This window comes from Brassica rapa, chromosome A09, assembly GCF_000309985.2.
Source record: "Brassica rapa cultivar Chiifu-401-42 chromosome A09, CAAS_Brap_v3.01, whole genome shotgun sequence".
In the NCBI taxonomy this organism is placed as follows: domain Eukaryota; kingdom Viridiplantae; phylum Streptophyta; class Magnoliopsida; order Brassicales; family Brassicaceae; genus Brassica; species Brassica rapa.
This window is the reverse complement of record NC_024803.2, coordinates 1,568,705-1,592,180: the sequence shown is the minus strand read 5'-3', so window position 1 is coordinate 1,592,180 and position 23,476 is coordinate 1,568,705. Positions and strand designations below refer to the sequence as shown.

General features: G+C 31.9%; 4 protein-coding genes and 8 non-coding genes across 14 annotated transcripts; 9 read left to right on the top strand and 3 right to left on the bottom strand.

The window, feature by feature from the left end:
* Positions 1–5,834: 5,834 nt before the first annotated feature.
* Positions 5,835–8,277, top strand: LOC117127883 (enolase-phosphatase E1). Of its 3 annotated transcripts, none has more exons than XM_033278739.1 (4): positions 5,835–6,733; positions 6,788–6,817; positions 6,913–7,065; positions 7,311–8,277. In XM_033278739.1, exons 1-4 carry the CDS (start codon positions 6,134–6,136, stop codon positions 8,145–8,147), a joined length of 1,620 nt encoding a protein of 539 aa, XP_033134630.1. In that variant the 5' UTR covers positions 5,835–6,133; the 3' UTR covers positions 8,148–8,277. The 3 variants fall into 3 exon arrangements, with proteins under 3 accessions (XP_033134630.1, XP_033134629.1, XP_033134628.1); XM_033278738.1 differs by having other exon boundaries at positions 5,838–6,640; positions 6,692–6,817; XM_033278737.1 differs by having other exon boundaries at positions 5,838–6,817.
* Positions 8,278–8,573: 296 nt separating this feature from the next.
* Positions 8,574–8,676, top strand: LOC117128807. Its single transcript, XR_004452198.1, has one exon. It is a non-coding gene; the product is annotated as a U6 spliceosomal RNA (small nuclear RNA).
* A 218-nt stretch (positions 8,677–8,894) lies between these two features.
* On the bottom strand, positions 8,895–11,332 carry LOC103846692 (syntaxin-123). The gene is made up of 2 exons (XM_009123669.2): positions 10,116–11,332; positions 8,895–9,468 (listed from the first exon to the last, which is right to left on the bottom strand). The coding sequence occupies exons 1-2, from the start codon at positions 10,601–10,603 to the stop codon at positions 9,039–9,041; spliced, it is 918 nt and encodes a 305-aa protein (XP_009121917.1). The 5' UTR covers positions 10,604–11,332; the 3' UTR covers positions 8,895–9,038.
* A 260-nt stretch (positions 11,333–11,592) lies between these two features.
* LOC103846701 (protein TIC 20-IV, chloroplastic) lies at positions 11,593–13,489 on the bottom strand. Its single transcript, XM_009123680.3, has 3 exons — positions 13,240–13,489; positions 12,822–12,961; positions 11,593–12,470 (listed from the first exon to the last, which is right to left on the bottom strand). Exons 1-3 carry the CDS (start codon positions 13,302–13,304, stop codon positions 11,830–11,832), a joined length of 846 nt encoding a protein of 281 aa, XP_009121928.1. The 5' UTR covers positions 13,305–13,489; the 3' UTR covers positions 11,593–11,829.
* A 248-nt stretch (positions 13,490–13,737) lies between these two features.
* Positions 13,738–14,776, bottom strand: LOC103848468 (protein TIC 20-IV, chloroplastic-like; the record flags this gene model as incomplete). Its single annotated transcript, XM_033280427.1, has 1 exon — positions 13,738–14,776. A coding segment is annotated over one exon (651 nt), but the record flags the coding sequence as incomplete, so codon positions are not given.
* Positions 14,777–16,742: 1,966 nt separating this feature from the next.
* On the top strand, positions 16,743–16,883 carry LOC117128785. Its single transcript, XR_004452175.1, has one exon. It is a non-coding gene; the product is annotated as a small nucleolar RNA snoR134 (small nucleolar RNA).
* Positions 16,884–16,924: 41 nt separating this feature from the next.
* LOC117128780 lies at positions 16,925–17,012 on the top strand. Its single transcript, XR_004452170.1, has one exon. It is a non-coding gene; the product is annotated as a small nucleolar RNA U36a (small nucleolar RNA).
* Positions 17,013–17,050: 38 nt separating this feature from the next.
* Positions 17,051–17,142, top strand: LOC117128721. The gene has a single exon (XR_004452115.1). It is a non-coding gene; the product is annotated as a small nucleolar RNA Z223 (small nucleolar RNA).
* A 29-nt stretch (positions 17,143–17,171) lies between these two features.
* On the top strand, positions 17,172–17,283 carry LOC117128732. Its single transcript, XR_004452125.1, has one exon. It is a non-coding gene; the product is annotated as a small nucleolar RNA Z278 (small nucleolar RNA).
* A 23-nt stretch (positions 17,284–17,306) lies between these two features.
* LOC117128765 lies at positions 17,307–17,408 on the top strand. Its single transcript, XR_004452155.1, has one exon. It is a non-coding gene; the product is annotated as a small nucleolar RNA snoR97 (small nucleolar RNA).
* A 245-nt stretch (positions 17,409–17,653) lies between these two features.
* LOC117128722 lies at positions 17,654–17,745 on the top strand. The gene has a single exon (XR_004452116.1). It is a non-coding gene; the product is annotated as a small nucleolar RNA Z223 (small nucleolar RNA).
* Positions 17,746–17,914: 169 nt separating this feature from the next.
* On the top strand, positions 17,915–18,026 carry LOC117128766. Its single transcript, XR_004452156.1, has one exon. It is a non-coding gene; the product is annotated as a small nucleolar RNA snoR97 (small nucleolar RNA).
* The last annotated feature ends 5,450 nt before the right edge of the window (positions 18,027–23,476 follow it).

Sequence of the window (23,476 nt, the reverse complement as noted above, 5' to 3'; positions counted from 1 at the left end):
CATATGGCCTATGTTTTATGCAATTTCTTAGGGGTTTGACATTGTATGATCTATTATGCATGGTAAAAGAGATCAAAATGGTAGAGCTAGAGGACTAAAGACGTGAGTATAACTATATCAACCAACTACGGTAATTTGGTTTGCAGAAATGACAAAACTTGTAAACATGACTAACACTCTAACCAAATTCAAGCTATGCGAGTGCTAGACGGATATCAATATCAGTACATGGAGGCTGGAGCAGATTTTAAGAAGTGAGATGCAGAAATTATTATGAACATGCATTAAATGAAAAATATTATAGATCATCATCATTATCCTAATTCAACCGCTTTGATCCTTAGTCCTTCAACTCTTATTCCGATGAATTTTAGTTTTCTCAAATGACAATGGAAATAACAATCCTCAAAAAAAAGAATGTTTGATCAAGAAAGAAAAAACAAGATTAAATTCCAAAATAAGAAAAAAGTATACTCAAGAAATACAAGCAAAGGAGAAGGTAGATCAAGATGATTTTAACTTATCTGTTTTGATCCTTGGCCACCTTGACTTCAAAGTATGAGAATAATGTTTTGGTTTCAAGAATGTTTTGGTCTCTTCAACCATGATATAAATAAAAATTCTTAAGAAGAAATAATTAAGGCAAACACCAACTTATTTTATAATCATGTCATTAATGAAGCACACTTAAAAAAAGGAAGAAGATCAAAGAATATAATGTCTCCCTCGAAACGGTAAAAATAACAAAACACAATAAGATAAAAAAAAATGTACTCAAAACAGAGCAATGACAAGGTGTACAAAAATTGTATTATGAAAGAGAAGTCAGTTATACTCGATGTCCATAATGATGAACATATTGAGTTAGTGGTACTACGAAAAAAATCCTTTGTTCCCGTGTTTCCTTCCAAAAGTGATACAATCATATAACATAATATATCTTTGTTATGTGTTTTTCTTTCAAAAATAATAAAATCATATAACAAAATATGAAACACTTAAGAGGTTTGAGAAATAAATTCTTGTTGACTGAGTTTTCAAATTAACTTTGCCAGTTACAGCAACAGCAATTCAACCAAGGAGAAAGAGGTCAATGTCAAAACCTCTAGCAGCAGTTCCACCAGAGAGGAAGTGGAGAGCCGTCAACTTACAGAACCAAACCTTGGTACATAAGTATCAACAATGCTTGTAGGTCAGAACAATCTCAGACGGTCTTTTGGTATGCGTCAACATCATTTTCTCTACATAATCTTCAAATAACTGAACTAAACCAAATAATTAATAAATTCAAAAGAAACATGATTTAAACTAAAAATAATATTAATAAATCGGAAAACAAAAGTAAAATACAACGATCCCAAAACATTAAACCGTCTATGTATCATTAACTCGTCAGTTTCATGTAAAAAGAGAGAAAAGAAAGAATACATAACAAATGAATCTAGTGAAATATGTGATGCTAAACACACGACCCACTAATTTTAAAATCAGTCGGTTTAATTAACAGTTAAATTATCTAAATCTCAAAACAAAAGATTAATGTTCGGTACTCTCTACTCTACATCTAATCTATTAAACTGAAGTACATTTGAGAATTAACCATTACTTCATGTTTAATATTACATAACTTGCCACTAGTCTTATGAGTCATTTAACAACATTAAAAAAACCAGATTAATTCAGTGGATATACTAAACCAAAAATCACGTATTTTCTTAACCAATTATAAATAATTGAATATTTCTTTTTCAAAAAACATCCTAATTGTATTCCATTTTATTTTATCAATCTAAATTCTTTATCGTAACTAACCAAATATAATAAACTATTAACAATAAAAGAAATAATTATTAAATAATTCAAAATAGGTATATTCTATTTTCCAAACGTGTATATTCAATATAATATTTAGTTAAGATTTTCTTCTTAACCTACACAATCTGACCAAACAATATATACCCCATTCCTATTAATAACAAAATTAATTCAAAATATGTGTCATAATAGCCCATTTCATTTACTTTGTATGTTTATGTGGGTTAAGTACAATATGTTAATATAAGGCCCAACATAAATGTATATCTACACTATTAAAACTGAAATACATTTTAAATTTAACCATTAAAACTACAATTTAATTACATTAAATCCCACTGAAATGTTAAGTAATCCTAAATTTAAGGATTAATTGTATTTTCCTAATTTAGGAAATAACTTTGTAAATCAAATGTACAATAAATTCATAATAAATTTTAAACTTAGTTAAGATACCACAATTTAAAATCTATATATTTAGAACTTCCACATATGCATAACTGATAAGTCTCAAAACTATTAAATTTTATTTCTTAATAACTTTTGATCGATAGAATGATAATATACATTAACTTTTTTTGAGCAACGCAATAACTATTTTATTTATGATTATTAAATAATTAAGACTATATCTCATTTGATATTCTTCGGATAGGTTTGTATATTTTTTAATATGTTTTCGAAAACTCATGATTATAATGTAGTGTAGTAGATAATAGAGAAAATTTTGGATGCTTGGTAGATAGTATCCCAAGCCCGTTAAAAATTTTGATATAATTTTTTGTTTATTTTACATATATTAATATTATCTATATTTATTATTTTTGTTTCGTTTTTTTCTTTATAATCGAGTAATTAATATGATAATAATAAATATTATTGAGAGTGCATACCCTAACTATATTTCATACGAAATCTGTTTTTAAAAATAGTAAACAGATATTATGCTTAAGTTTTGTAAATTTGTTACAAATAATAATTTAATTTTCAAAATTTTACGAAGTCTGAATCTAAACAAACTAAATATATTATTTTCCATATTAAGACTGCAACATTTTTTCACTTTTTGTGTAATTAGTTAACTAGGGATTTACCCGGGCTACGTCCGGGATATTTATTTTTTTTTCTAATTTAAGTTGTTAAGTTATTTATATTTAGGTTATAATATATATATATTTGTATAAATGTTAAGATGTATGTCATAACTAAAATTTATTTTTAAATTTTAACACGTTAAATTAACATATTTTTTACTATTTACATTTTTTTTTATAATTTTGTTGGCTATCTAGTTATCATATTTAGCAAAACTATCTGTTGAGTGTTGGAATAAATGTTATAGATATTTAATTAAAATGCAGAGTATTTTCGGATCGACCAAATGCTCAACAATCGATTGATCCGTAAAAAGATGGTCGATCTCCTTGGCTAGGTAAGTACAATTTTAACAAAAATATCTTTTATTTTCAAATATTAAGTATATAATTATTCTTTTGAATTTTTATTTTGAATTGTATTTTTTGATTAAATTATTGTATTATAATGTTTATGTAAATATTTTTTGTGATGTTTGAATTTGTGCTGTTCGTATACTTAACCTAGATGATATTGATGTTTAACAATTTATTGTTTTCTGGAAATAGAAAATAATGATATATCAAAACGTATCTAATACTTGTTAAATGATAGTATAATGTAAATTACATCCATTATTTGAAAATAACCATTTGTTGTTTTTATTATTTTTTAAATCAGAAACTATTTTATTAAAAACATTATTCATATACAATATAATAGTTTAAGTTTGGAAGATTAAATTATGTAATTATGTATATATATATATATATATAAATTATGTATATTTAAAAAAACAATTTAAGATATTATATATTGAGTAACTGAATAAAAGCTGAATTTCTTATCTTAAAAATCAAATATTTATATTTTTGTCTTCATGTTATACTCACCAATCCATCATTGATATTTATAACTCAGTATGTTTTTTAAAAAAAACTTAGTTTTAAGTAATAAACGAATTTAATAAATTAAATTCATCACCTATAATGTTCTGTAAACTATATTTGAAAACTCTCTAAAATTATATTTTAAGCATAATATTACTATTATTTAATTTAAGTTATTTTAAGCATAATATATGCTAAACCAACTTAAATTATATTTACAATAGGACCATCCTAAATCGGTTAATAAACCAAAAACAATACTAAACCAACATGAACCAATACCTGATTCCGCGAGGAATGAAGTGTTTCGGGGTAAACGCTTGAATGGGTATTAACTGTAATGGTTTGATCATGAAAGAGTTAGTATAAATATTAACAATAAAATTATGGATTCGATTAATTTAAATTTGTAAAATACCTTTGAGTCTATGAAAAACAATTCAATTCTCATGAATAAGTTTGGCTTTTGAAAGTTGCGGGTTTCCCAACAATGAATCCACCTAACAAAAAGTTCGTTGTTATAAAAAATCTCTTTCAAAGTCATCAAGGTCATTGTGTATTTACTTATTATTATATATATAATTCATATATTATATATTTACATTATTTACTTATTATTTATTTTCCTGTATATGTATTTCCATTTCTTGTACTTTTTATTTACTTAATATCTCTATTTTACATTTTAAGATAGATGTTTAAATCTTAATGTATGTTTTCTATTTTTTTAAATTGTATATTTCCATTTGTTATACTTTCTATTTAAGTAATATCTATATTTTAAATTTTAAGATATATTTTTAAATCTTAATGTAATTTTCCATTTTTTAAATTGGGTATTTACTTATATTATATATTTACTTATTATTTATTTTTCTTTATATTGTGTATTTCTATTTCTTATACTTTCTATTTACTAATAATTTTATATTTTAAGATAGATTTACATTTTAAGATAGATGTTTAAATACTAATATACTTTTTCCATTTTTTAAATTGTGTATTTTCTTTTCTTATACTTTCTATTTGCGTAATATCTATATTTTACATTTTAAGATAGATATTTAAATCTTAATATACTTTTCCATTGTTTTTAAGTTGTGTATTTGTTTTTCTTATACTTTCTATTTACTTAATATCTATATTTTACATTTTAAGATAGATGTTTAATATTTAATGTACTCTTTCCATTTTTAAAAAATTGTGCGTTTACTTATTATTGTATATATAATTCATATATTTATATATTTATAATATTTACTTATTATTTATTTTTCTATATATTGAGTATTTCTCTTTCTTATAATTTATATTTAGTTAATATATATATTTTATATTTTAAGATAGAAGTTTAAATTTTAATGTATTTTTCCATTTTTAATGTAAAACAACAATGTTTAATAGAAGAACTTGGACAAATAGTCAAATAGTTATATTTATGTTTTTTTTTATAAAACGGTAATATTACATTATGGAAATAAGCCCTTTTTTAGTGAAAAATGGTAATCATACATATATTTAATGTAGTTTTTTTCTTTTTTTTATGTTGTATGTTTACATATTATTGTTATTTTTAAATGTAAAATGGTAATTTTACATATGTTTAATGTAGTATTTCCATTTTTTATGTTGTATGTTTACATATTATTTATTATTTTCAAAATTATATATAATGTTTTTTTTACAAAATAGTAATGTTACATATGGAGATTAGCCGTCTTTTTTTTTAGTGAAAAATGGTAATCTTACATATGTTTAATTTAGTTTTTCCATTTTTATGATGTATGTTTACATATTATTTTTTAAAAATAAAAATGTAAAATGGTAATCTAACATATGTTTAATGTAGTATTTCCATTTTTTTTATGTTGTATGTTTACATATATTTAATATTTCTGAAATTATATATAATGTTTTTTGTTTTTTTTATTAAACGGTAATGTTATATTATGGAGATAAGCCGTTTTTTTCAAGTAAAAAATGTGTAATCTTACATATGTTTAATGCAGTTTTTCAATTTTTTATGCTGTATGTTTACATATTATTTATAATTTTTGAAAATTAGTAATATTAAAATGTAATACTATATTTTTTGCCACGTGTCATCTTTCGGGAGAAGTTTTTTTTGCTGATGTGGACGCTCTATGGAGCCTCAAAAGCTCCCTTTTATTAGTATAGATTACTCTTCATACGTGCGTGAGCTTCCAACGATTCGGTTAGTGCTAAGCTTCACACGCGCCTAAAAACCCTAACGGTCTAAGCAACAACCAACAACCTCGCGCCATTAGATATAAGTAACTTGTTCTTCTTCGCTCATTCATCTTTCTCTCTAGACACTTCTCTCATCTCTGGCCATGGCTACTTCTCCATCTGATAAACTTGTCCAAGAAGAAGAAGTGGTAACAGAGGAGGTTGATCCCGCCAAAACAACCGAGGAAGAAGACGAAGCGCGAACAGAAGAAGACCAAGCGCGAACAGAGGAGGCTGATCCCGAAAAAACAACCGAGGAAGAAGACGAAGTGCGAACAGAGGAAGAAGACGAAGTGCGAACAGAGGGCGTTGATCCCACCAAAACAGAGGAGGTTGATCCCGCGAAAACAACCGAGGAAGAAGACGAAGTGCGAACAAAGAAAGACGAGACGCGAACAGAGGAAGACGAAGCGAGAACAGAGGATGTTGATCCCACCAAAACAATCGAGAAAGAAGACGAAGTGAAAACAGAGGAAGAAGACGAAGTGCGAACAGAGGAAGACGAAGTGCGAACAGAGGAAGTTGATCCCACCAAAAAAACCGAGAAAGAAGACGAAGTGCGAGCAGAGGAAGATAAAGCGAGAACAGAGGAAGAAGAAGTGAGAACAGAGGAGGTCGATCCCACCAAAACAACCGAGGAAGAAGACAAAATGCGAACAGAGGAAGAAGATGAGCACAAGGAAGAAGCTATCGAGAGCCTTCTTGAATCTACTCGTAATCTCAACATAGAAGACGAAGAGTCCGACCAACAAACTGAGAATCAGAATCGTCAAGAAGATCCGATCACGGTACTCTATTGATAGATCAAGAACCCTATTGTCTCTGTTTTTGCTCTGTTTCTTGTCCCGCCATTTATGTTACTAATGATCCAAGTCTTGATCAGACTCGTAGGAGCGATCAAGCGATGGAACGTGGCTCAACATCGCTTGCAAGTGACCAGAACCGTCCTCTTGATTCTGATCCCAACACTTCTCCTATTAGTCTCAGCGTACAAGACCAAGGAACCGAGAACCAGAATCCTCAAGAACAGTCAATGGTACATCCCAAACTTTATGATCATCAAGAACCTTTAAGTGATTAGAGTCTATGCCTATTGTCCTGTTTTGCTCTGTTTCTTAGTCCCACCATTACTGTTAGCTTAGATTAGTCGTAGTAGTGATAGGCTTTAGGTCTAGGTCTCTGTTTTGCTCTATTTCGCTCTGTTTCTTGTCCCACAAGTAATGTTGGATTAGGTTAGTCCTAGTCTTGTTACTACTGAGTACTGATCCAAGTCTTGATCAGATTCCTAGGAGCGGTCAAAGGATGGAACGTGGCTCAACATCTTCTGCAAGGTATCAGAACCAAAACCGTCCTCTTGCTCTTCCGAATCCTCCTTCTAGCGTTCAAGCCTCTCAACAGATGATGATGCCTCCTCGTCTTGGCCCAAGCGTGCCTCCATATCAGCAAAACCCTTACGGTTTACCCCAGCCAAGATGGCTCGTAGTAGACCACTTTTACTCAGACGGGCTTGGTCTATACGGTGCACAATGGAGATTCCGAACCATCACTCCTTTTCTCCCAAACCAGAACACATATCCGCATCAGCTGGTGCCGATGGAGCTGCCCGGTCAGCCTGGAACTGAATTAGTATGCTACAGCCAGTCCTTCGGTGTGCTTCGGCAGGGCCAACTCGTTCCCCACCAGGAAGCTCCTCCAATGAGGCCGCAGCAGCAGAACCAGTTTCGAAGTCTACCTCCAATGAGGCCGATGCTGCCACAGGACGACTTCGTTGTCCATCTAGGTCAAGTCCCGGTGAGGCCAATGATGTATTACCAGGAACAGAACCAGATTGTTCCCAACGCGGGCATACAAGCTCCGGCGAGGCCAAGTCTACCCCAAGTCAGAGTTCCGATGATGCAGCCACCGGTGCTTTTATATCCGCCACCTATAGTTAACGCTGTACCAGTGAGGCCAGTGATGAACCAAGGAGGAGGACAACGGTTTAGGTTCCCCATGATTCAACAGCACCACGGTTCTCCCAGTGCACCATGGCCTGAGCAGAATCAGCAACTTCAGTCTCCAAGGGAGTCTCAGGGTTCCAACGATGGACCGTTTTCTTCTGGCGGAAGTCAAGACTAGAGCATAAGAGGTGTTAGGTAAAAAGTTTTTAAAAGTTTTTAAAAGATACAAAATGATCTCAGATTGATTTTGATAATTGTAAATGAAATGTTGATTACTCTTTTTTACTCAAAGATCTAGTAGAGGTATAAACCTCATCGTTAAATAAGTATACTACAAGGTCTTTATAGTTTGTTTCTTCTCCGTCGATAATGTCACGTGTATTTCATATGGTCTAAGATAGTAACTAAAAGCTGATTACAAAACCATGAATTTTTAAATGAATCACCTTTTGAATAATGTAAACGGGCCACAGAAATCGAAGAGAGGCCTTTTAGTGTAATAAACGAGCCCATTAAGTAGACTTTAAACCGTAACAGCGTCCCACACCGGCTGTGTAAGAAGAAGAGGCTGCGTTTATATAGCGACGGAGTCAAGTAGGTGATTGTCCCTTCGGGGACATCCGATAAAATTGGAACGATACAGAGAAGATTAGCATGGCCCCTGCGCAAGGATGACACGCACAAATCGAGAAATGGTCCAAATTTTTTTTGTTCCTTTTTCCTTCAATTCGATTCGAATTGCAGCTCAAATGTTGATTCTCAAATAAATTTGTTCCCATTCCCGGTCGATTTTAGATTTTCAGAAACCACTATGTTCTGCATTAAGATCTCGAAGCTTGGAGCTTGCTATGTCTGTGAAAGAGTGATCCACCAGGCCCTGATGCTGAGAGGTTAAAGGAGCGTGCTCAAATACTTTTATCAGATGAATACAGAAGTAAGCAGTGTTCATGAGATGTAATGAAACTCAAAAATTATACATTGCTTGTCTTACACTCAATAGATTTTTGTATCCCAAATGTTTCTAAAATACAAAACAATAACGGTAGAAAGCAAAATGTTTATTTCAAAATCAAGGTTTAAGCAAACTTGTGTAGAGGATAGGGAAGAGAATCACAATGACAAGAACAATAGCGAGTATGATGGCGATACAAGTCCACTTCCTCGAGTTCCTCTGAAGCACTTTAGCTCCCTGCAACTGCTCAGACCCTCTCATGACGAAAGAGCTTGCCTTTGAAACGTTAGACTCGATGTCGTTGAGTATACTCCCTTGAGCTTCAACAAGAGCTGCCATGTCCAGGAATATCTGGTGCAGCTCCAGCAAACTCCGCTCTATGTCTTTAACCGCGTCGTGCCTTTCTTGAATCTCTGATAATGTGTCCATGATCTGTCCACGGCCTTGCTCTTGTATGGCCTTTTGGAGGAAACGTTCGCTCTCTCCGCTTGATATCAGCTTCTCTATCGTCTCTTCGTCTGCTTTTTGGCCCGTTACAGTGAAGTACCTTCAAAGATTCAATATCAAAACACATAAGAACGTTACCATCTAAACCCCATAATGATATAAACTTCTCTTGTGAAGCAAGGAAGGTTGATCTTTGGTGAATTATAGTAAACCCTAAATGAACTAAAAGAACAAGTAAAACATATACAGATTTGGTTTTACTTCAGTTTTTTATTAACTTTTTTTTGTAACCAAACCATACCAAAAAACCGAACCAAACTAACCAAATTTCGAACCGAATTAACCAAAATAATTGAACTAACCGAATTTATCCAAAATTTTAACAAAATATAACCGGAATTAAAAAGTTTGGTCGGGTTTTCAATACCAAACTAGCCAAACGAATTTTTATTTCGGTAAGGTTTATTTCGAAACAAATTTGACCGAATTTAATAGCATTTATCTAAAATTTTATCAAAATCCAATTAAAATTAAAAAATTGGTAGGATTTTCAAAAACTAATTACTCAAACGGAACCGTTTTACTTTGGGTTATTTCGGTAAGATTTATGTTTAACCAAATAACCCGAACCGGCATGCCTAATCTAAACCCTTCAACGATAAACTTTCCTTGTGAAACAAGAATGATCTTTGTTGAATCATAGTAAACCCTAAAGTGAACACAAAAAGAAGAGAAGAAGAGAAGTACCTTCTCTCTACTGTTTCTTTGTATTCACTAGCCATTTTGGTACGTAGTCTCTGAAAATCATCCATCATGTCTTTAAGCTTCTTCCCTAACCCACTCACGACCGATGTTCTCGTCCGATCAGCAGAGGAGCCAGGTCCACAACCAGGGACTTTCCTCTGAGCAGCATTCGATTTCTCCAAGGCCACGAGCTTCGTCTTTATCATCTTGACACGTTTCAAGACCTCTGTAACGCTCGTGTCCATGCGAGCGCGGAGCTTCTTGACGGCCTTGGAGTCGTGTACGGTCTTGGACTCTTCGTTAGCATCTTGTAGACGCTTATGAATCTCGTCGACAGCTTTCATGTCTTCTTTAACGCTCTCGACGTATCCGAAGAACTCATCGAGGTTGCCTGAGTCGAGAGTAGCGTTTTGAGACTCGATGTCGTCGAGCTGGACTTGGTGGTTTAGGTCTGTGTATCTCTTGAACGAGCTTGAGATTAGATCGTTCATGGCGACAAAATGGAGAAATCAGAGGAAATTTGCAAGTTTCTTTTGATAGAAAGGACCAAAAATGGTGGTTACATGATTTAAAGAGACCTTTAAGAGCTGTCTGAAAACGAATGTTTTGATACTAAACAGAGTTATTATGAGCTGTGTTTAGGAACCAGTCAAGGGTTTTAAAGACCAAAGAAGACTTTGTGATGGAGATGGAATGTAACTGACATTGTGATTTGGTTGGTACCATGTTGCAGGGACGACGTGGTCTCCATTAGTTATTACCACTTTTTATTTCTGTGTAAACATGAAGGCCACTTAACCATAAATTCAATGTAATTAAGCCAATAGAGAGTCAATGGACCTTAATGATTTATGAATTTGGTACAAAGTCTGATCTAGTAGGCTTATATATTAGGATTCAGAACATGAAGAACAAAGCCTGCTTTCTTTAATATAAGAATATTTGATTTGTTACAAATAAAGTTTTGAGTTAAGAGTTTTCTGGGTCAACACATTAAAAAGGGTTTAGATAATCAATTTGTGGTACATAATCAAATATTAACCATTGTTATAAAAAAATCGAGTAATGCATGCTAAGTTCTCCATCTTAGTATTATCTACACATAGAATAGTATATGTCTCATAACAAAATTACTGAAAAAGACTTCATACACTGCAAAAATTGAATTAATATAGAATCCATATAAACACTATTTTCTTCAAAGTCAGAACAGCTTAAAATGTTTTAATGCTCAGTAGACTAGAGACCATATTACAACTTTGTACTCTGGATGAGGGGCTATTTCCTATAGTACTTTTCATCTATTCCCTCACTACAAAATTAGCTTTTTCTTAAAGATTATCAACACTTGAAAGATTATTACTCTGAAAATCACTAAAGTAGAGGTTTCTGTAATATACCGTACTAATTTTCTGTCGTGTCTAGTTTTTTGTAAATTTTCTTTGTTTTTCAGTTATCAAATTATAAGATTAAAACAAAATTAGACATATGCTTCAAACCATTAAAAAAACCTTGCTACAAAGATTTATTTGACATTAAAAAAGTTGATTTAAGCTACTCTCACAGAGAGTTCCTTCTGTTTTACACATGAGACACTGACACTAAACTAAAAGACTCCACAGAAGACTCTTAGACCTTGATAAGACACAACCACAACAACCTCTCTCTCTTACTTGTTCTTATTTCAAGTATGCAAACACCATAGAGAACCACCTTTTCACCTGAGCGGTCTCGAAAACCCTCCCAAGTTGAAGAGAGTGTGAATAGAAGCAGCATCGGTCACAAAAGGAATCTGAGCATAAACCCCAGCGAGAGCGCACCGAATACACTCAAGAAGCAAACAGATGTAGGTAAACCCGATCACCATCCAGTAATACATCCCAAGCCGTCCTTTGAAATGAATCAGCGGGAAGAAGTTGCTGGTGCACCAAATGATCTGAAGCGCTGTCTCGAGAAGCATACCCATCATCATGTGGAACCTGAAGTAGTGAGGCAAGTCCTTGTTCTTGACCACGAACATGTAGCCCAAGTAGCAGTAGAGCATGAAGAACCAGCTCGGCCATCTGTTGATCGCTCCGGGGATGAAGTAGATCATGTCTCCGATGGCGTCGTACTTTTCTAGAAAAGGCTGGACGTAGAAGCCGACGTCTGATATCTGAAGGGATATCAGGTAAGGGATGCACGCCAGCGTCCTCCACCACCACTCTGGTCTCTCTGCGATTTTGGGGAGTTTGATCTTGAAGAAGTCGTCTTTGAATGCTCGAGCAGGCTCTAATGGTCTCTGACGTCTTGTAAAACCGGTAGTTAATGGTGGTAAGCCATGAGCAAAGAGATGGTTAGATGATGCTGGTGCAGTTGCTGCAGAGTTTACAAACATTTGTTAAATCACATTAGTACAGTAATTAATCTCAAACTCTCAGAGCCATGGAACAGAGACAGGACAAACACAAGTTATTTAAATGTCGTCATGGCAACATTTGGGATGAGTTAAAACCACACTAGAACAACAGTAACTAATCTCAAAGTATCAGAACCATGGAACAAACACAGGACACAAGCTTCTATAATGATTTATAAAAGATCCCTTTTTGTAGTAAAGGGTGAAAACACACACAAGTTAATGTCTTCCAGGTAACTATTGTAACGATTTGTTATTATGTTGTTATACAATATGTAATAAAAGCATGTGGTGAGTAGTCCAAATGATACCTGAAAGAGGAGCAATCACACGGGGACATCTCTGTGAAACTGAGTCTGCTGACAATCTTAGTTTTGGGAATGAATCGAGCTTGGGGAAAGACACTCTTTGATTCACATACTTGTTTAGGATTGGACTATGCTGCTGCTTCCTGGTTTAATATAAAATCACAATCATTAATCTAACTGAAAGACTCTAAACCAAACGGAGACTCCGAGAACATATAAACAAACAAGGCGACGAGACATAACGTTGAGCTGCAAGTGAGACTCAGATCCCAATTCTAAAACGCATAACCAATTATTTAAATCGACGATTCTAAGATTCGAAACAGTAACCAACCAACCATAGCTAAACGAAAGAGTCCTAAATCAAAACAATTTATCAACACAACGAGGAGCTCAAGAATCGGAGAAGGAGACACGAAACCTGGGAGCGAGAAAAGTGAGAGAGCCAAGGTTGGTGGTGGTGGTGGTCGCCGCCAAACCCTGCATAGTTTCTTTACCGGCGGAAACCTCGGGAGGAGGCTCTTTTTAGGTTTCGATGTTAAAATAAAATCAAAAAGAAAAATTCACAAAATTAGAGTATCTTTACGTGCAAGAAATATGAATGAATCGAATCTACCTGATGTATTTTCTAAGTCGGTTTTAAGGAACTTTCTCGAACTTGAGTGAGTCTGCAGTCTTATTGGGCTTTTCTATTAAAGCCCAAATACACATTAGACCGGTTCTATAGGCTGGTTTACGTAAAACCAAAGCGGATTGAGTGTGAAATGTAAATGATTTTAACATTAACTAGGCCGGTTTACATTAAATTCAAATAATGGTAACACTACGAATTTAGTCTATAAATATATTAAAAGATAGAAAGTCTTCATTTTGAAAAAAAAAACAATAATAAGTAATCTTGATGTTTCTTTTTTTGTGAAACTGAACTAACATATTTATATAGAAAAACTTTAAAAGCAGTTGTTTGGTTCAGGGAATAGAGTATTATTGACTTGGGAGGCTGTATGGATAAGGTGGGTGGAGTGAAGAAAAGGCCATTCTGATACGAAACAAATAACATTTCAGCGCAATGGCCATTAAGGACTCTGGAAAAATTTAGAAGATCGTCAGAATGTGCTTATATTCCAGAACAAGAATTTTAATTCACATCAAGGTTTTGTTAACAAGTCTCTCCCTCTCACACACACACACCATCGTGGTCGATTACAAACTGATATCTTCAAACTTATTTACTAAGTACCATCATCATCCAAGCGAACAAAATGAAAACAAATAAATCCTATATCAAGTATGCAACACCATGAGTATCATCTTTTCACCTTAGTGGTGTCTCGAGTGTGAATGGAAGCAGCATCGGCCACGAAAGGAATCTGAGGATAAACTCCAGCGAGAGCGCACCGTATGCATTCAAGAAGCAGACAGATGTATGCGAATCCCATCGCCGTCTCGTAATACATCGCAAGCCTTCCTCTGGAATGAATCAACGGGAAGAAATCGCTGGTGCACCATATGATCTGAAGAGCTGTTTCGAGAAGTATACCCATAATCACGTGAAACCTAAAAAAATGAGGCAGTTCTTTGTTCTTCACCAAGAACGTGCAACCCAAGTAACAGTACTGCATGAAGAACCACCTCGGCCATCTGGTTATCGCTCCGGGGATGAATTTAATAATGTTTCCAGTGGCGTCGTACTTTTCTAGAAAAGGTCGGACGTAGATTCCGACGTCAGATACTTGGAGGGATATCAGATAAGGGATACAAGCTAGTGTCCTCCACCACCATTCAGGTCTCTCGGCGATATTAGGCAGTTTGATTTTGAAGAAGTCATCTTTGAACGCAGGCTTTGATGGTCTCTGTCGAGGTCGTCGACGTCTCCCAAAACCGTCATCAAAGGGCGGCCAACCATGACCAGAGAGATGGTTAGATGATGCTGATATAAAGCAAACACACAAGTCAGTGTGTTAAACCCTGGGCCGGTCTTGGGCAAAGACGGATGAAACATTCGCCTAGAACCCCAAATTTTTTGAAATTTTTATATAAACATAGACTCCATATTTTTTTTAAAAGGTTTCCAAATTTTTTTAAATTTTTTTTTTTCAATGAAATCTTTACAAAAAATCGCCTAAGACCTCCAAAATCTGAGAGCCGACCCTGGTTAAACCACACTAGAACAGTAAATAGTTTGAAAGTCTTGAACCATAAAAAAAAAGACAGGACAAGCTTTTATAATGATTTATTTTTTTTTTGTCAGTAAAGGGTGAAAACACACAAGTTTAGTGTTTTCCGATCCTAATTATTGTCACGATTTGTCATTATGTTTTTATACAATACTCTCTTTAATTCTTGTTTCAAGATAATTCAATGCAAAATTTATTAAAATTATATGCTATTGTATTTTTTTATTGGGTGAAATGTGGTTAGGTATGTGAGTAATAATACTTTATTTATAAAATATGTAAAATTAAATGTTTATAGAATGGGGAGAGAGTATGTATATAGAATCATGTGGTGAGGTCGAAATAATACCTGAAAGAGGAGCAATGTCACGAGGAGATCTTGAGTTTGCTGACAGTTTTAGTTTTGTAATGAATCGAACCTGGGGGAAAGACACCCTTAGATTCACATACTTGTTTAAAATTGGACTATGATGCCTCCTGGTACATCTAAAATCATGACCACAAAATGGCAAACATGAGTTGATTATGATGTCGAAGAGGGGGGGGAGATGAGTTGATTATGATGTCGAAGAGGGGGGGGAGAAAGAAAACGAAACCTGTCAGCAAGAAAAATAAGAGAGCCAGTAGTGGCCGTTGCTGCCAAACCCTGCATAGTAAGAGAGCCAGTGGTGGCCGTCGCTGCCAAACCCTGCATAGTAAGAGAGCCAGTGGTGGCCGTCGCTGCCAAACCCTGCATAGTATAGTTTCTTTTCCGGTGAAAACCTGGGGAGCCTCTTTTAGGTTTTCGATGTTAAAATAAATCAAAAAGATATCTTCACCTGCAAGGAATATTCCAAGTAGGTTTTAAGGAGATTTCTTGAATTCTACTCCTCAATCTTATTGGGCTTTCCATAGAAGCTGAACCAATATCACATAATTAGGTCGGTTCACTTAGAACCAAGCGGACTGAATGTAAAATGTAAGTGGGTTTATAATTAAAATTGAGTTTACTTTTAATTAGGCCGGTTCACATTAAATTCAAAATAACGGTTCCGGTAAAATACAGACTAGTCTAAAAAAGACAATTCATTTTGTAAAAGTTTACTAATGATAACCTTGTTTTTCTTTGAAACTAAAGGAACATATTAAATATAAAAAATAATATAAAAAGCAATCAAACAAATGAGTTCATACATTCCAAAATGGGACTGACCTTCCACAACCAAACGAAAATAAGGAATACTAAAATAACACATTGTCTTATCGAAAACTCGTTTAATAGTAGAGGAGGACCTATCAGCCCGGTATCCTTAACCATTATGGTTAAGTTTACTCAAACTTCCTCTCATCAGGGCCTAGAGAGATCTTTCTCCACATCCTCCTTCTCCAAGGAGAGAATTGTTCCACCACAATCCTTCTTTGTAAGAGGTGATCGGGAATCCCCGGTTTCCTATCAAACCGGTAACGAATAGGCACATTCGGTTTACATAAAACCATCAACCGACCTATTTCAAGAAGAGCGAAAATAATAACGAACTTATCGGGCTTTGAACAAGGCCCACCAACGCGATGATATAAACCGACATTGACGAAAATGGAAGTTTAAATAGCGGGGTAGTTTCGTCAATTTGGACTAGGGTTTTTAAGCTAACTCATGCTCGTCTATGTATATATATAACAATCGTATGAATCCAATTGCAATCACCACTTTCTCTTCTCATCACGACTGGTTCTTTCGTTGTAGCTTATGGTTCTTTAATCTTAGTTTTTGCAGGAGCCTCCCGGGCTAGTCTGATAGTAATTCATGAGGAATTAAGCCCCAAAGCTCCTGCTAGATTGGTGCCATTCGTGTTGCAGTTCTGTCTCTAATCTTATCTGGCTTAACTGTGTCAAAGCAATGTCTAGATTTCGTTTTAATTGTTTTATTAGTTTGATGATCAAAGGTCTGTTTGGCTGTGATTACAAAATTATCCGCGCTTCTGAGATTTATTCCATGAAGTAATCGGAAAACAATGGTTGAATTTCTTAATATGAGCCTTCTCTTTGATTCATCTTATAGTGTTACTTGTTTTTGTTTGTGGGCAGTGATGATTAAAATTAACAGCTTTACGCCAGTTCTGCTTCAGAAAATTCTTGATAGAAGAAGCTGTATAAACTCTGAGCTCAAATTTTAATTGTTTAAATTGTTGATTTGGTTGCTGATGAGGAAATCCTATTAAGCGAGGTGCAGTGGAGCTGAGACCCTGTTTTCAGGGAGAACCCCTTGGCAGAAACTGCAATTTCTTTGAAGCTAATGGACTAACTGAGGCTTTGTTTTTTTATTCTGTTTTCAATTGATTAGTTGATTTATTTTCTGATTATTTGGATTGTGTTCACATCAGCTTTGTCTCTGGCTTAGGCCTTGAGATTCTAGTTAAACTATAACACTAAATTTATTTACTAAATTATGTGTTTATCAGCATCTTTGAGTTCTTGACCGGCGATGGCTAATACTTATTAGGGAACCAATTACTTGGTTGATGTTTCTCCTGATCCAACGTTGACCCATTATTCGAAAAATCTATATAAAATAAATTGTGTTGAATAAATTTTTAGGTATCCTTTAACTAGGGATGATGTTAATTGTATGGATTTAATTGGGATCTTTGTTTTGCTGTTTGATTTGTTATATTGTTTTGCATTTGGCAGTGATGATTAATATTAACAGCTTTACGCCAGTTCTGCTTCAGAAAATTCTTGATTGAAGAAGCTGTATAAAATCTTAGCCCCTTGAAAAAAATAATTCTTGAATAAGTTTGTTTTGATGCCGATAAGGAAATTCAATATTGCGGTCTGCAGGGGAGCTTAGACCCTGTTTTCAAGGAGAACCCCTTGGCAGAATCTGCAATTTATGTGAACCTAATGGACTGACTGAGGCTTTGTTCTTATTATTCTGTTTTAAATTGATCGTTCGATTCATAATCTGAGTCTAACTCAGAAATTGATAGTGTTAACATAAGCTTTGTGTCTGGTTTAGGCCTTCAGATTTTAGTTAAACCAGAACACCAAATTAACAACCAACAATACAGATTAGCCAATACAAATTGTGTTACTTTTGGCTTGATGAGCTAGTAAATAGTAATGGTGATACAGTGTGGCTTGAAATGGTATTACTTGTGTTACTAAAGACGTTTTATGCAAGACAATTCGTATTATTTTGTTGAACAATTCATACCGAAGACGTTATTTAAGAATTGATTTGACAACAAAGGTTCCAAACCATACAATGCTATAATCAGTTTCACTAAAAAAAATAATACGACAACGAAAAAATTAAATTTTATGTTAAACGCTTTCATATACTGAAGTTTATACTTTTTATTGTTGTTCTAAATTTTCTAACAACATTCTAAATTTGTATTAATGTTTGTTTAGCTCTCTTTTACGTATATGAGAATCATTCTAATTTTTTTCTATCAATTAATTTGTAAAACTTCATAATACTATATAAATCAGTGGAATAACTACTATAAAATCGATACATTCTTAAAAAGCAGAGATAACAAAAGTTCCAATATCTTTAAACATTATCATATGTTAGTCTATCTATTAAAAGGACTATTTTTTCAAGAGAATGTTGATTTAATATTGGTTATTCTATTGATTTAATGAGTATTATGAAATTTTACCAAATTCATTTATAAAAACAATTGAACGATTATTAAATCGGTGGAATAACCATTATTAAATCGCTATTTTCTTGAAAAATAGAGACAACATAAGCTCCAAACATCTTTGAACATCATCATATGTTAGTGCATTATGCAATTATGCATTAAAACAGCATTGTCATATTTTTTGAATTTTTTTTCAAAAACTATGTGTCCCCTTCGAAAATGTTGAGTTTTTGGTAAATGTTTTATATACTAAAACTTATAATCTTTAGAGTTATTTTAAAATTTCTAACCATATTCTACATTTGGATTAATGTATTTTAAACTTTTTTATGGTATATGTGAATTATTATAAATTTTTTTATCAATTAATTTAGTAAAAATTCATTATACTTTCTAAATCGATGGAATAACCACTATAAAATCACTATTTTCTTGAATAATGGAGACAAAAAAAAGCTTCAAACCTTTTTGAACATCATCATATGTTAATGTAAGATGCAACTATGCATTAAAACAATATTGTTTTATTTTTGAAATTTTCTTAAAACCTATGAGTTAACGAAAATATAGAATTTTTGGTAAATACTTTATATACTGAATCATATAATCTTTAGTGTTGTTTTAAAATTTCTAACCACATTCTACATTTGTATTAATGTATTTTAAGATTTTTCTAGTATATGGAAATCATTATAATAATTTTATCAATTAATTTAGTAAAAAATCATAATACACCCTAAATCGATGGAATAACCACTATAAAACCACTATTTTCTTGAGTAATGGAGACAACAAAGACTCCAAACCTCTTTGAACATCATCATATATTAGTGCAAGATGCAACTATGTATTAAAACAATATTGTTGTATTTTTTCAATTTTTTTTCAAAATCTATATGTTAACCCCTACGAAAATAAAGAATTTTTGGTAGATACTTTATATACTGAATCATATAATCTTTAGTGTTGTTTTAAAATTTCTAACCACATTCTACATTTGTAAATATATTTTAAGCTTTTTCATGGTATATGGAAATTATTATAATATTTTTATCAATTAATTTAGTAAAAATTCATAATACACCCTAAATCGATTGAATAACCACTATAAAATCACTATTTTCTTGAATAATGGAGACAACACTATTAAATCACTATTTTCTTGAATAATGGAGACAACAAAGACTCTAAACCTCTTTGAACATCATCATATGTTAGTGGAGGAAGGAACTATGCATTAAAACAATATTTTCATATTTTTTGAAATTATATCAAAATCTATGTGAACCCCTACGAAAATATTGAGTTTTTGGTAAATACTTTATATACTGAATCTTATAATCTTTAGTGTTATTTTAAAATTTCAAACCACATTGTATATTTGTATTAATGTATTTTAAGCTTATTCATGGTATATAGGAATCATTATAATATTTCTTATCAATTAATTTAGTAAAAATTCATAATGCTCTCTAAATCGGTGGAATAACCACTATTAAATAGCTATTCTTTTGATAAATAGAGACAACAAAGGCTTCAAACCTCTTTGAACATCATCATATATAAGAGCAGGATGCAACTATGCATTAAAACAATATTGTCATATTTTTTAACACCCATACGAAAATGTTGAGTTATTGGTAAATGTTTTATATACTAAAGCCTATAATATTTAGTGTTGTTATAAAATTTTTAGCCACATTCTACAATTGTATTAATGTATTTTGATCTTTTTATATGGGGACCATTATAATATTTTTTATCAATTAATTTAGTAAAAGTTCATAATGCTCCCTAAATCGGTGGAATAACCACTATTAAATCGCTATTCTCTAGAAAAAATAGAGACAACAAATGCTCCAAACCTCTTTGGACATCATAATATGTTAGAGCATGATGCAACTATGCATTAAAACAATATTGTCATATTTTTAAAAAAATTCTCAAAATCTTTGTGTTAACCCCCTACGAAAATATTGAGTTTTTGGTAAATACTTTATATACTGAATCCTATAACATTTAATGTTGTTTTAAAAATTCAAACCATATTATACATTTGTATTAATGAATTTTAAGCTTTTTCATGGTATATTGGAATCATTATAATATTTTTATCAATTAATTTAGTAAAAGTTCATAATGCTCCTTAAATCGATGGAACCACCATTAAATCGCTATTCTCTAGAAAAATAAAGACAACTAAGGCTCCAAACCTCTTCGAACATCATAATATATTAGAGAAGGATGCAATTATGCATTAAAACAATATTGTCATATTTTTTGAAATTTTCTCAAAATCTATGGCTGTAACTGGAAACTTAATCTAGGAATGTATGGAATAAATGGAATTGGAATCAATGGAATAAAATGGAATGGAATAGTGATAATTTTTGGAATTAAAGGAATGATATATGTATTTATTTTTTAATTATATTCAAATTATTTCAGCATCCATCCCTTTCATTCCTCCTTTTTTTTATCATGAATGATTTTTTAACGTGATTCCTTTTTTTCCTCATTCATCCCACAGGAATTTATGGAATCAAAATTTTTGTTTTTTCCACTTAACTGGTGAATTTTTTTTGGAATGTCTATGAATGACTAATTCCACATGATTCCATTCATAAAAAAAGCATTCCAGTTACAGCCTATGTGTTAACCCCTACGGAAATGTTGAGTTTTTGGTAAATGTTTTATATACTGAATCCTATAATCTTTAGTGTTGTCTTAAAATTTCTAATCATATCCTACATTTGTATTAATGTATTATATGTTTTTTCATGGTATATGAGAATCATTATAATATTTTTTATCAATTAATTTAGTAAAACTTCATAATACTTCCTAAATCGATGGAATAACCATTACAAAATCACTATTTTCTTGAATAACAGAGACAACAAACCTCCAAACCTCTTCGAACATCATCATATGTTAGTTCAAGATGCAACTATTCAATAAAATTTTTTTTTGTATTTTTTGAATTTTTTTCAAAATCTATGTGTTAACCCCTACGAAAATATTGAGTTTTTGGTAAATGTTTTATATACTGAATCCTATAATATTTAGTGTTGTTTTAAAATTTCTAACCACATTCTACAATTGTATTAATGTATTTTAAGCTTTTTCATGGTATATGGGAACCATTATAATATTTTTTATCGACTAATTTAGTAAAAGTTCATAATACTCCCTAAATCGGTGGAATAACCACTATTAAATCGCTATTCTCTAGAAAAAATAGAGACAACAAAGGCTCGAAACCTCTTTGAACATCATAATATGTTAGAGCAAGATGAACTATGCATTAAAACAATATTGTCATTTTTTAAAATTTCTCAAATCTATGTGTTAACCCTACGAAAATATTGAGTTTTTTTGTAAATACTTTATATACTGAATCCTATAATATTTAGTGTTGTTTTAAAAATTCAAACCACACTCTACATTTGTATTAATGTATTTTAAGCTTTTTCATGGTATATTGGAATCATTAATATTTTTATCAATTAATTTAGTAAAAGTTCATAATTCTCCTAAATCGGTGGAATAACCACCATTAAATCGCTATTCTCTAGAAAAATAAAGACAACAAAGGCTCCAAACCTCTTTGAACATCATAATATGTTAGACCAGGATGCAACTATGCATTAAAACAGTATTGTCATATTTTTTGAAATTTTCTCAAAATCTATGTGATAACCCCTACGGAAATGTTGAGTTTTTGGTAAATGTTTTATATACTGAATCCTATAATCTTTAGTGTTGTTTTAAAGTTTCTAACCATATCCTTAATTTGTATTAATGTATTTTATGTCTTTTCATAGTATATGAGAATCATTATAATGTTTTTTTATCAATTAATTTAGTAAAACCTTATAATACTTCCTAAATCGATGGAATAACTACTACAAAATCACTATTTTCTTGAATACAAGAGACAACGAAGCCTCCAAACCTCTTCGAACATCATCATATGTTAGTTCAAGATGCAACTATTCAATAAATTTTTTTTTTGTATTTTTAAATTTTTTTTCAAAATCTATGTGTTAACCTCTACGAAAATATTGAGTTTTTTGTAAATGTTTTATGTACTGAATCCTATAATATTTAGTGTTGTTTTAAAATTTCTAACCATATTCTACAATTGTATTAATGTATTTTAAGCTTTTTCATGGTATATTGGAATCATTATAATATTTTTATAAATTAATTTAGTAAAAGTTCATAATACTCCCTAAATCTGTGGAATAACCACCATTAAATTGCTATTCTCTAGAAAAATAAAGACAACTAAGGCTCCAAGCCTCTTCGAACATCATAATATGTTAGAGCAGGATGCAACTATGCATTAAAACAATATTGTCATATTTTTTGAAATTTTCTCAAAATCTATGTGTTAACCCATACGGAAATGTTGAGTTTTTGGTAAATATTTTATATACTGAATCCTATAATCTTTAGTGTTGTTTTAAAATTTCTAATCATATCCTACATTTGTATTAATGTATTTTATGTTTTTTAATGGTATATGAGAAACATTATAATATTTTTTATCAATTAATTTAGTAAAACTTCATAATACTTCCTAAATCGATGGAATAACCACTACAAAATCACTATTTTCTTGAATAACAGAGACAACAAAGCCTCCAAACCTCTACGAACATCATCATATATTAGTTCAAGAAGCAAATATTAAATAAATTTTTTTTTGTATTTTTTGAAATTTTTTCAAAATCTATGTGTTAACCCCTACGAAAATATTGAGTTCTTGGTAAATGTTTTATATACTGAATCCTATAATATTTAGGGTTGTTTTAAAATTTCTAACCATATTATACAA

What these genes read in the sequence shown, in the direction of transcription:
- LOC117127883 (XM_033278737.1), top strand. Translation starts at nt 6,134, where the DNA reads ATGGCTACTTCTCCATCTGATAAACTTGTCCAAGAAGAAGAAGTGGTA. An exon ending in GTCAAGAAGATCCGATCACG is followed by an intron (nt 6,818 to 6,912) that starts GTACTCTATTGA and finishes AGTCTTGATCAG; the next exon opens with ACTCGTAGGAGCGATCAAGC. An exon ending in ATCCTCAAGAACAGTCAATG is followed by an intron (nt 7,066 to 7,310) that starts GTACATCCCAAA and finishes AGTCTTGATCAG; the next exon opens with ATTCCTAGGAGCGGTCAAAG.
- LOC103846701 (XM_009123680.3), bottom strand. Translation starts at nt 13,304, where the DNA reads ATGCAGGGTTTGGCGGCGACCACCACCACCACCAACCTTGGCTCTCTC. An exon ending in CTCACTTTTCTCGCTCCCAG is followed by an intron (nt 12,962 to 13,239) that starts GTTTCGTGTCTC and finishes ATATTAAACCAG; the next exon opens with GAAGCAGCAGCATAGTCCAA. An exon ending in TGTGATTGCTCCTCTTTCAG is followed by an intron (nt 12,471 to 12,821) that starts GTATCATTTGGA and finishes TAAACTCTGCAG; the next exon opens with CAACTGCACCAGCATCATCT.
- LOC103846692 (XM_009123669.2), bottom strand. Translation starts at nt 10,603, where the DNA reads ATGAACGATCTAATCTCAAGCTCGTTCAAGAGATACACAGACCTAAAC. An exon ending in AAAGAAACAGTAGAGAGAAG is followed by an intron (nt 9,469 to 10,115) that starts GTACTTCTCTTC and finishes GAATCTTTGAAG; the next exon opens with GTACTTCACTGTAACGGGCC.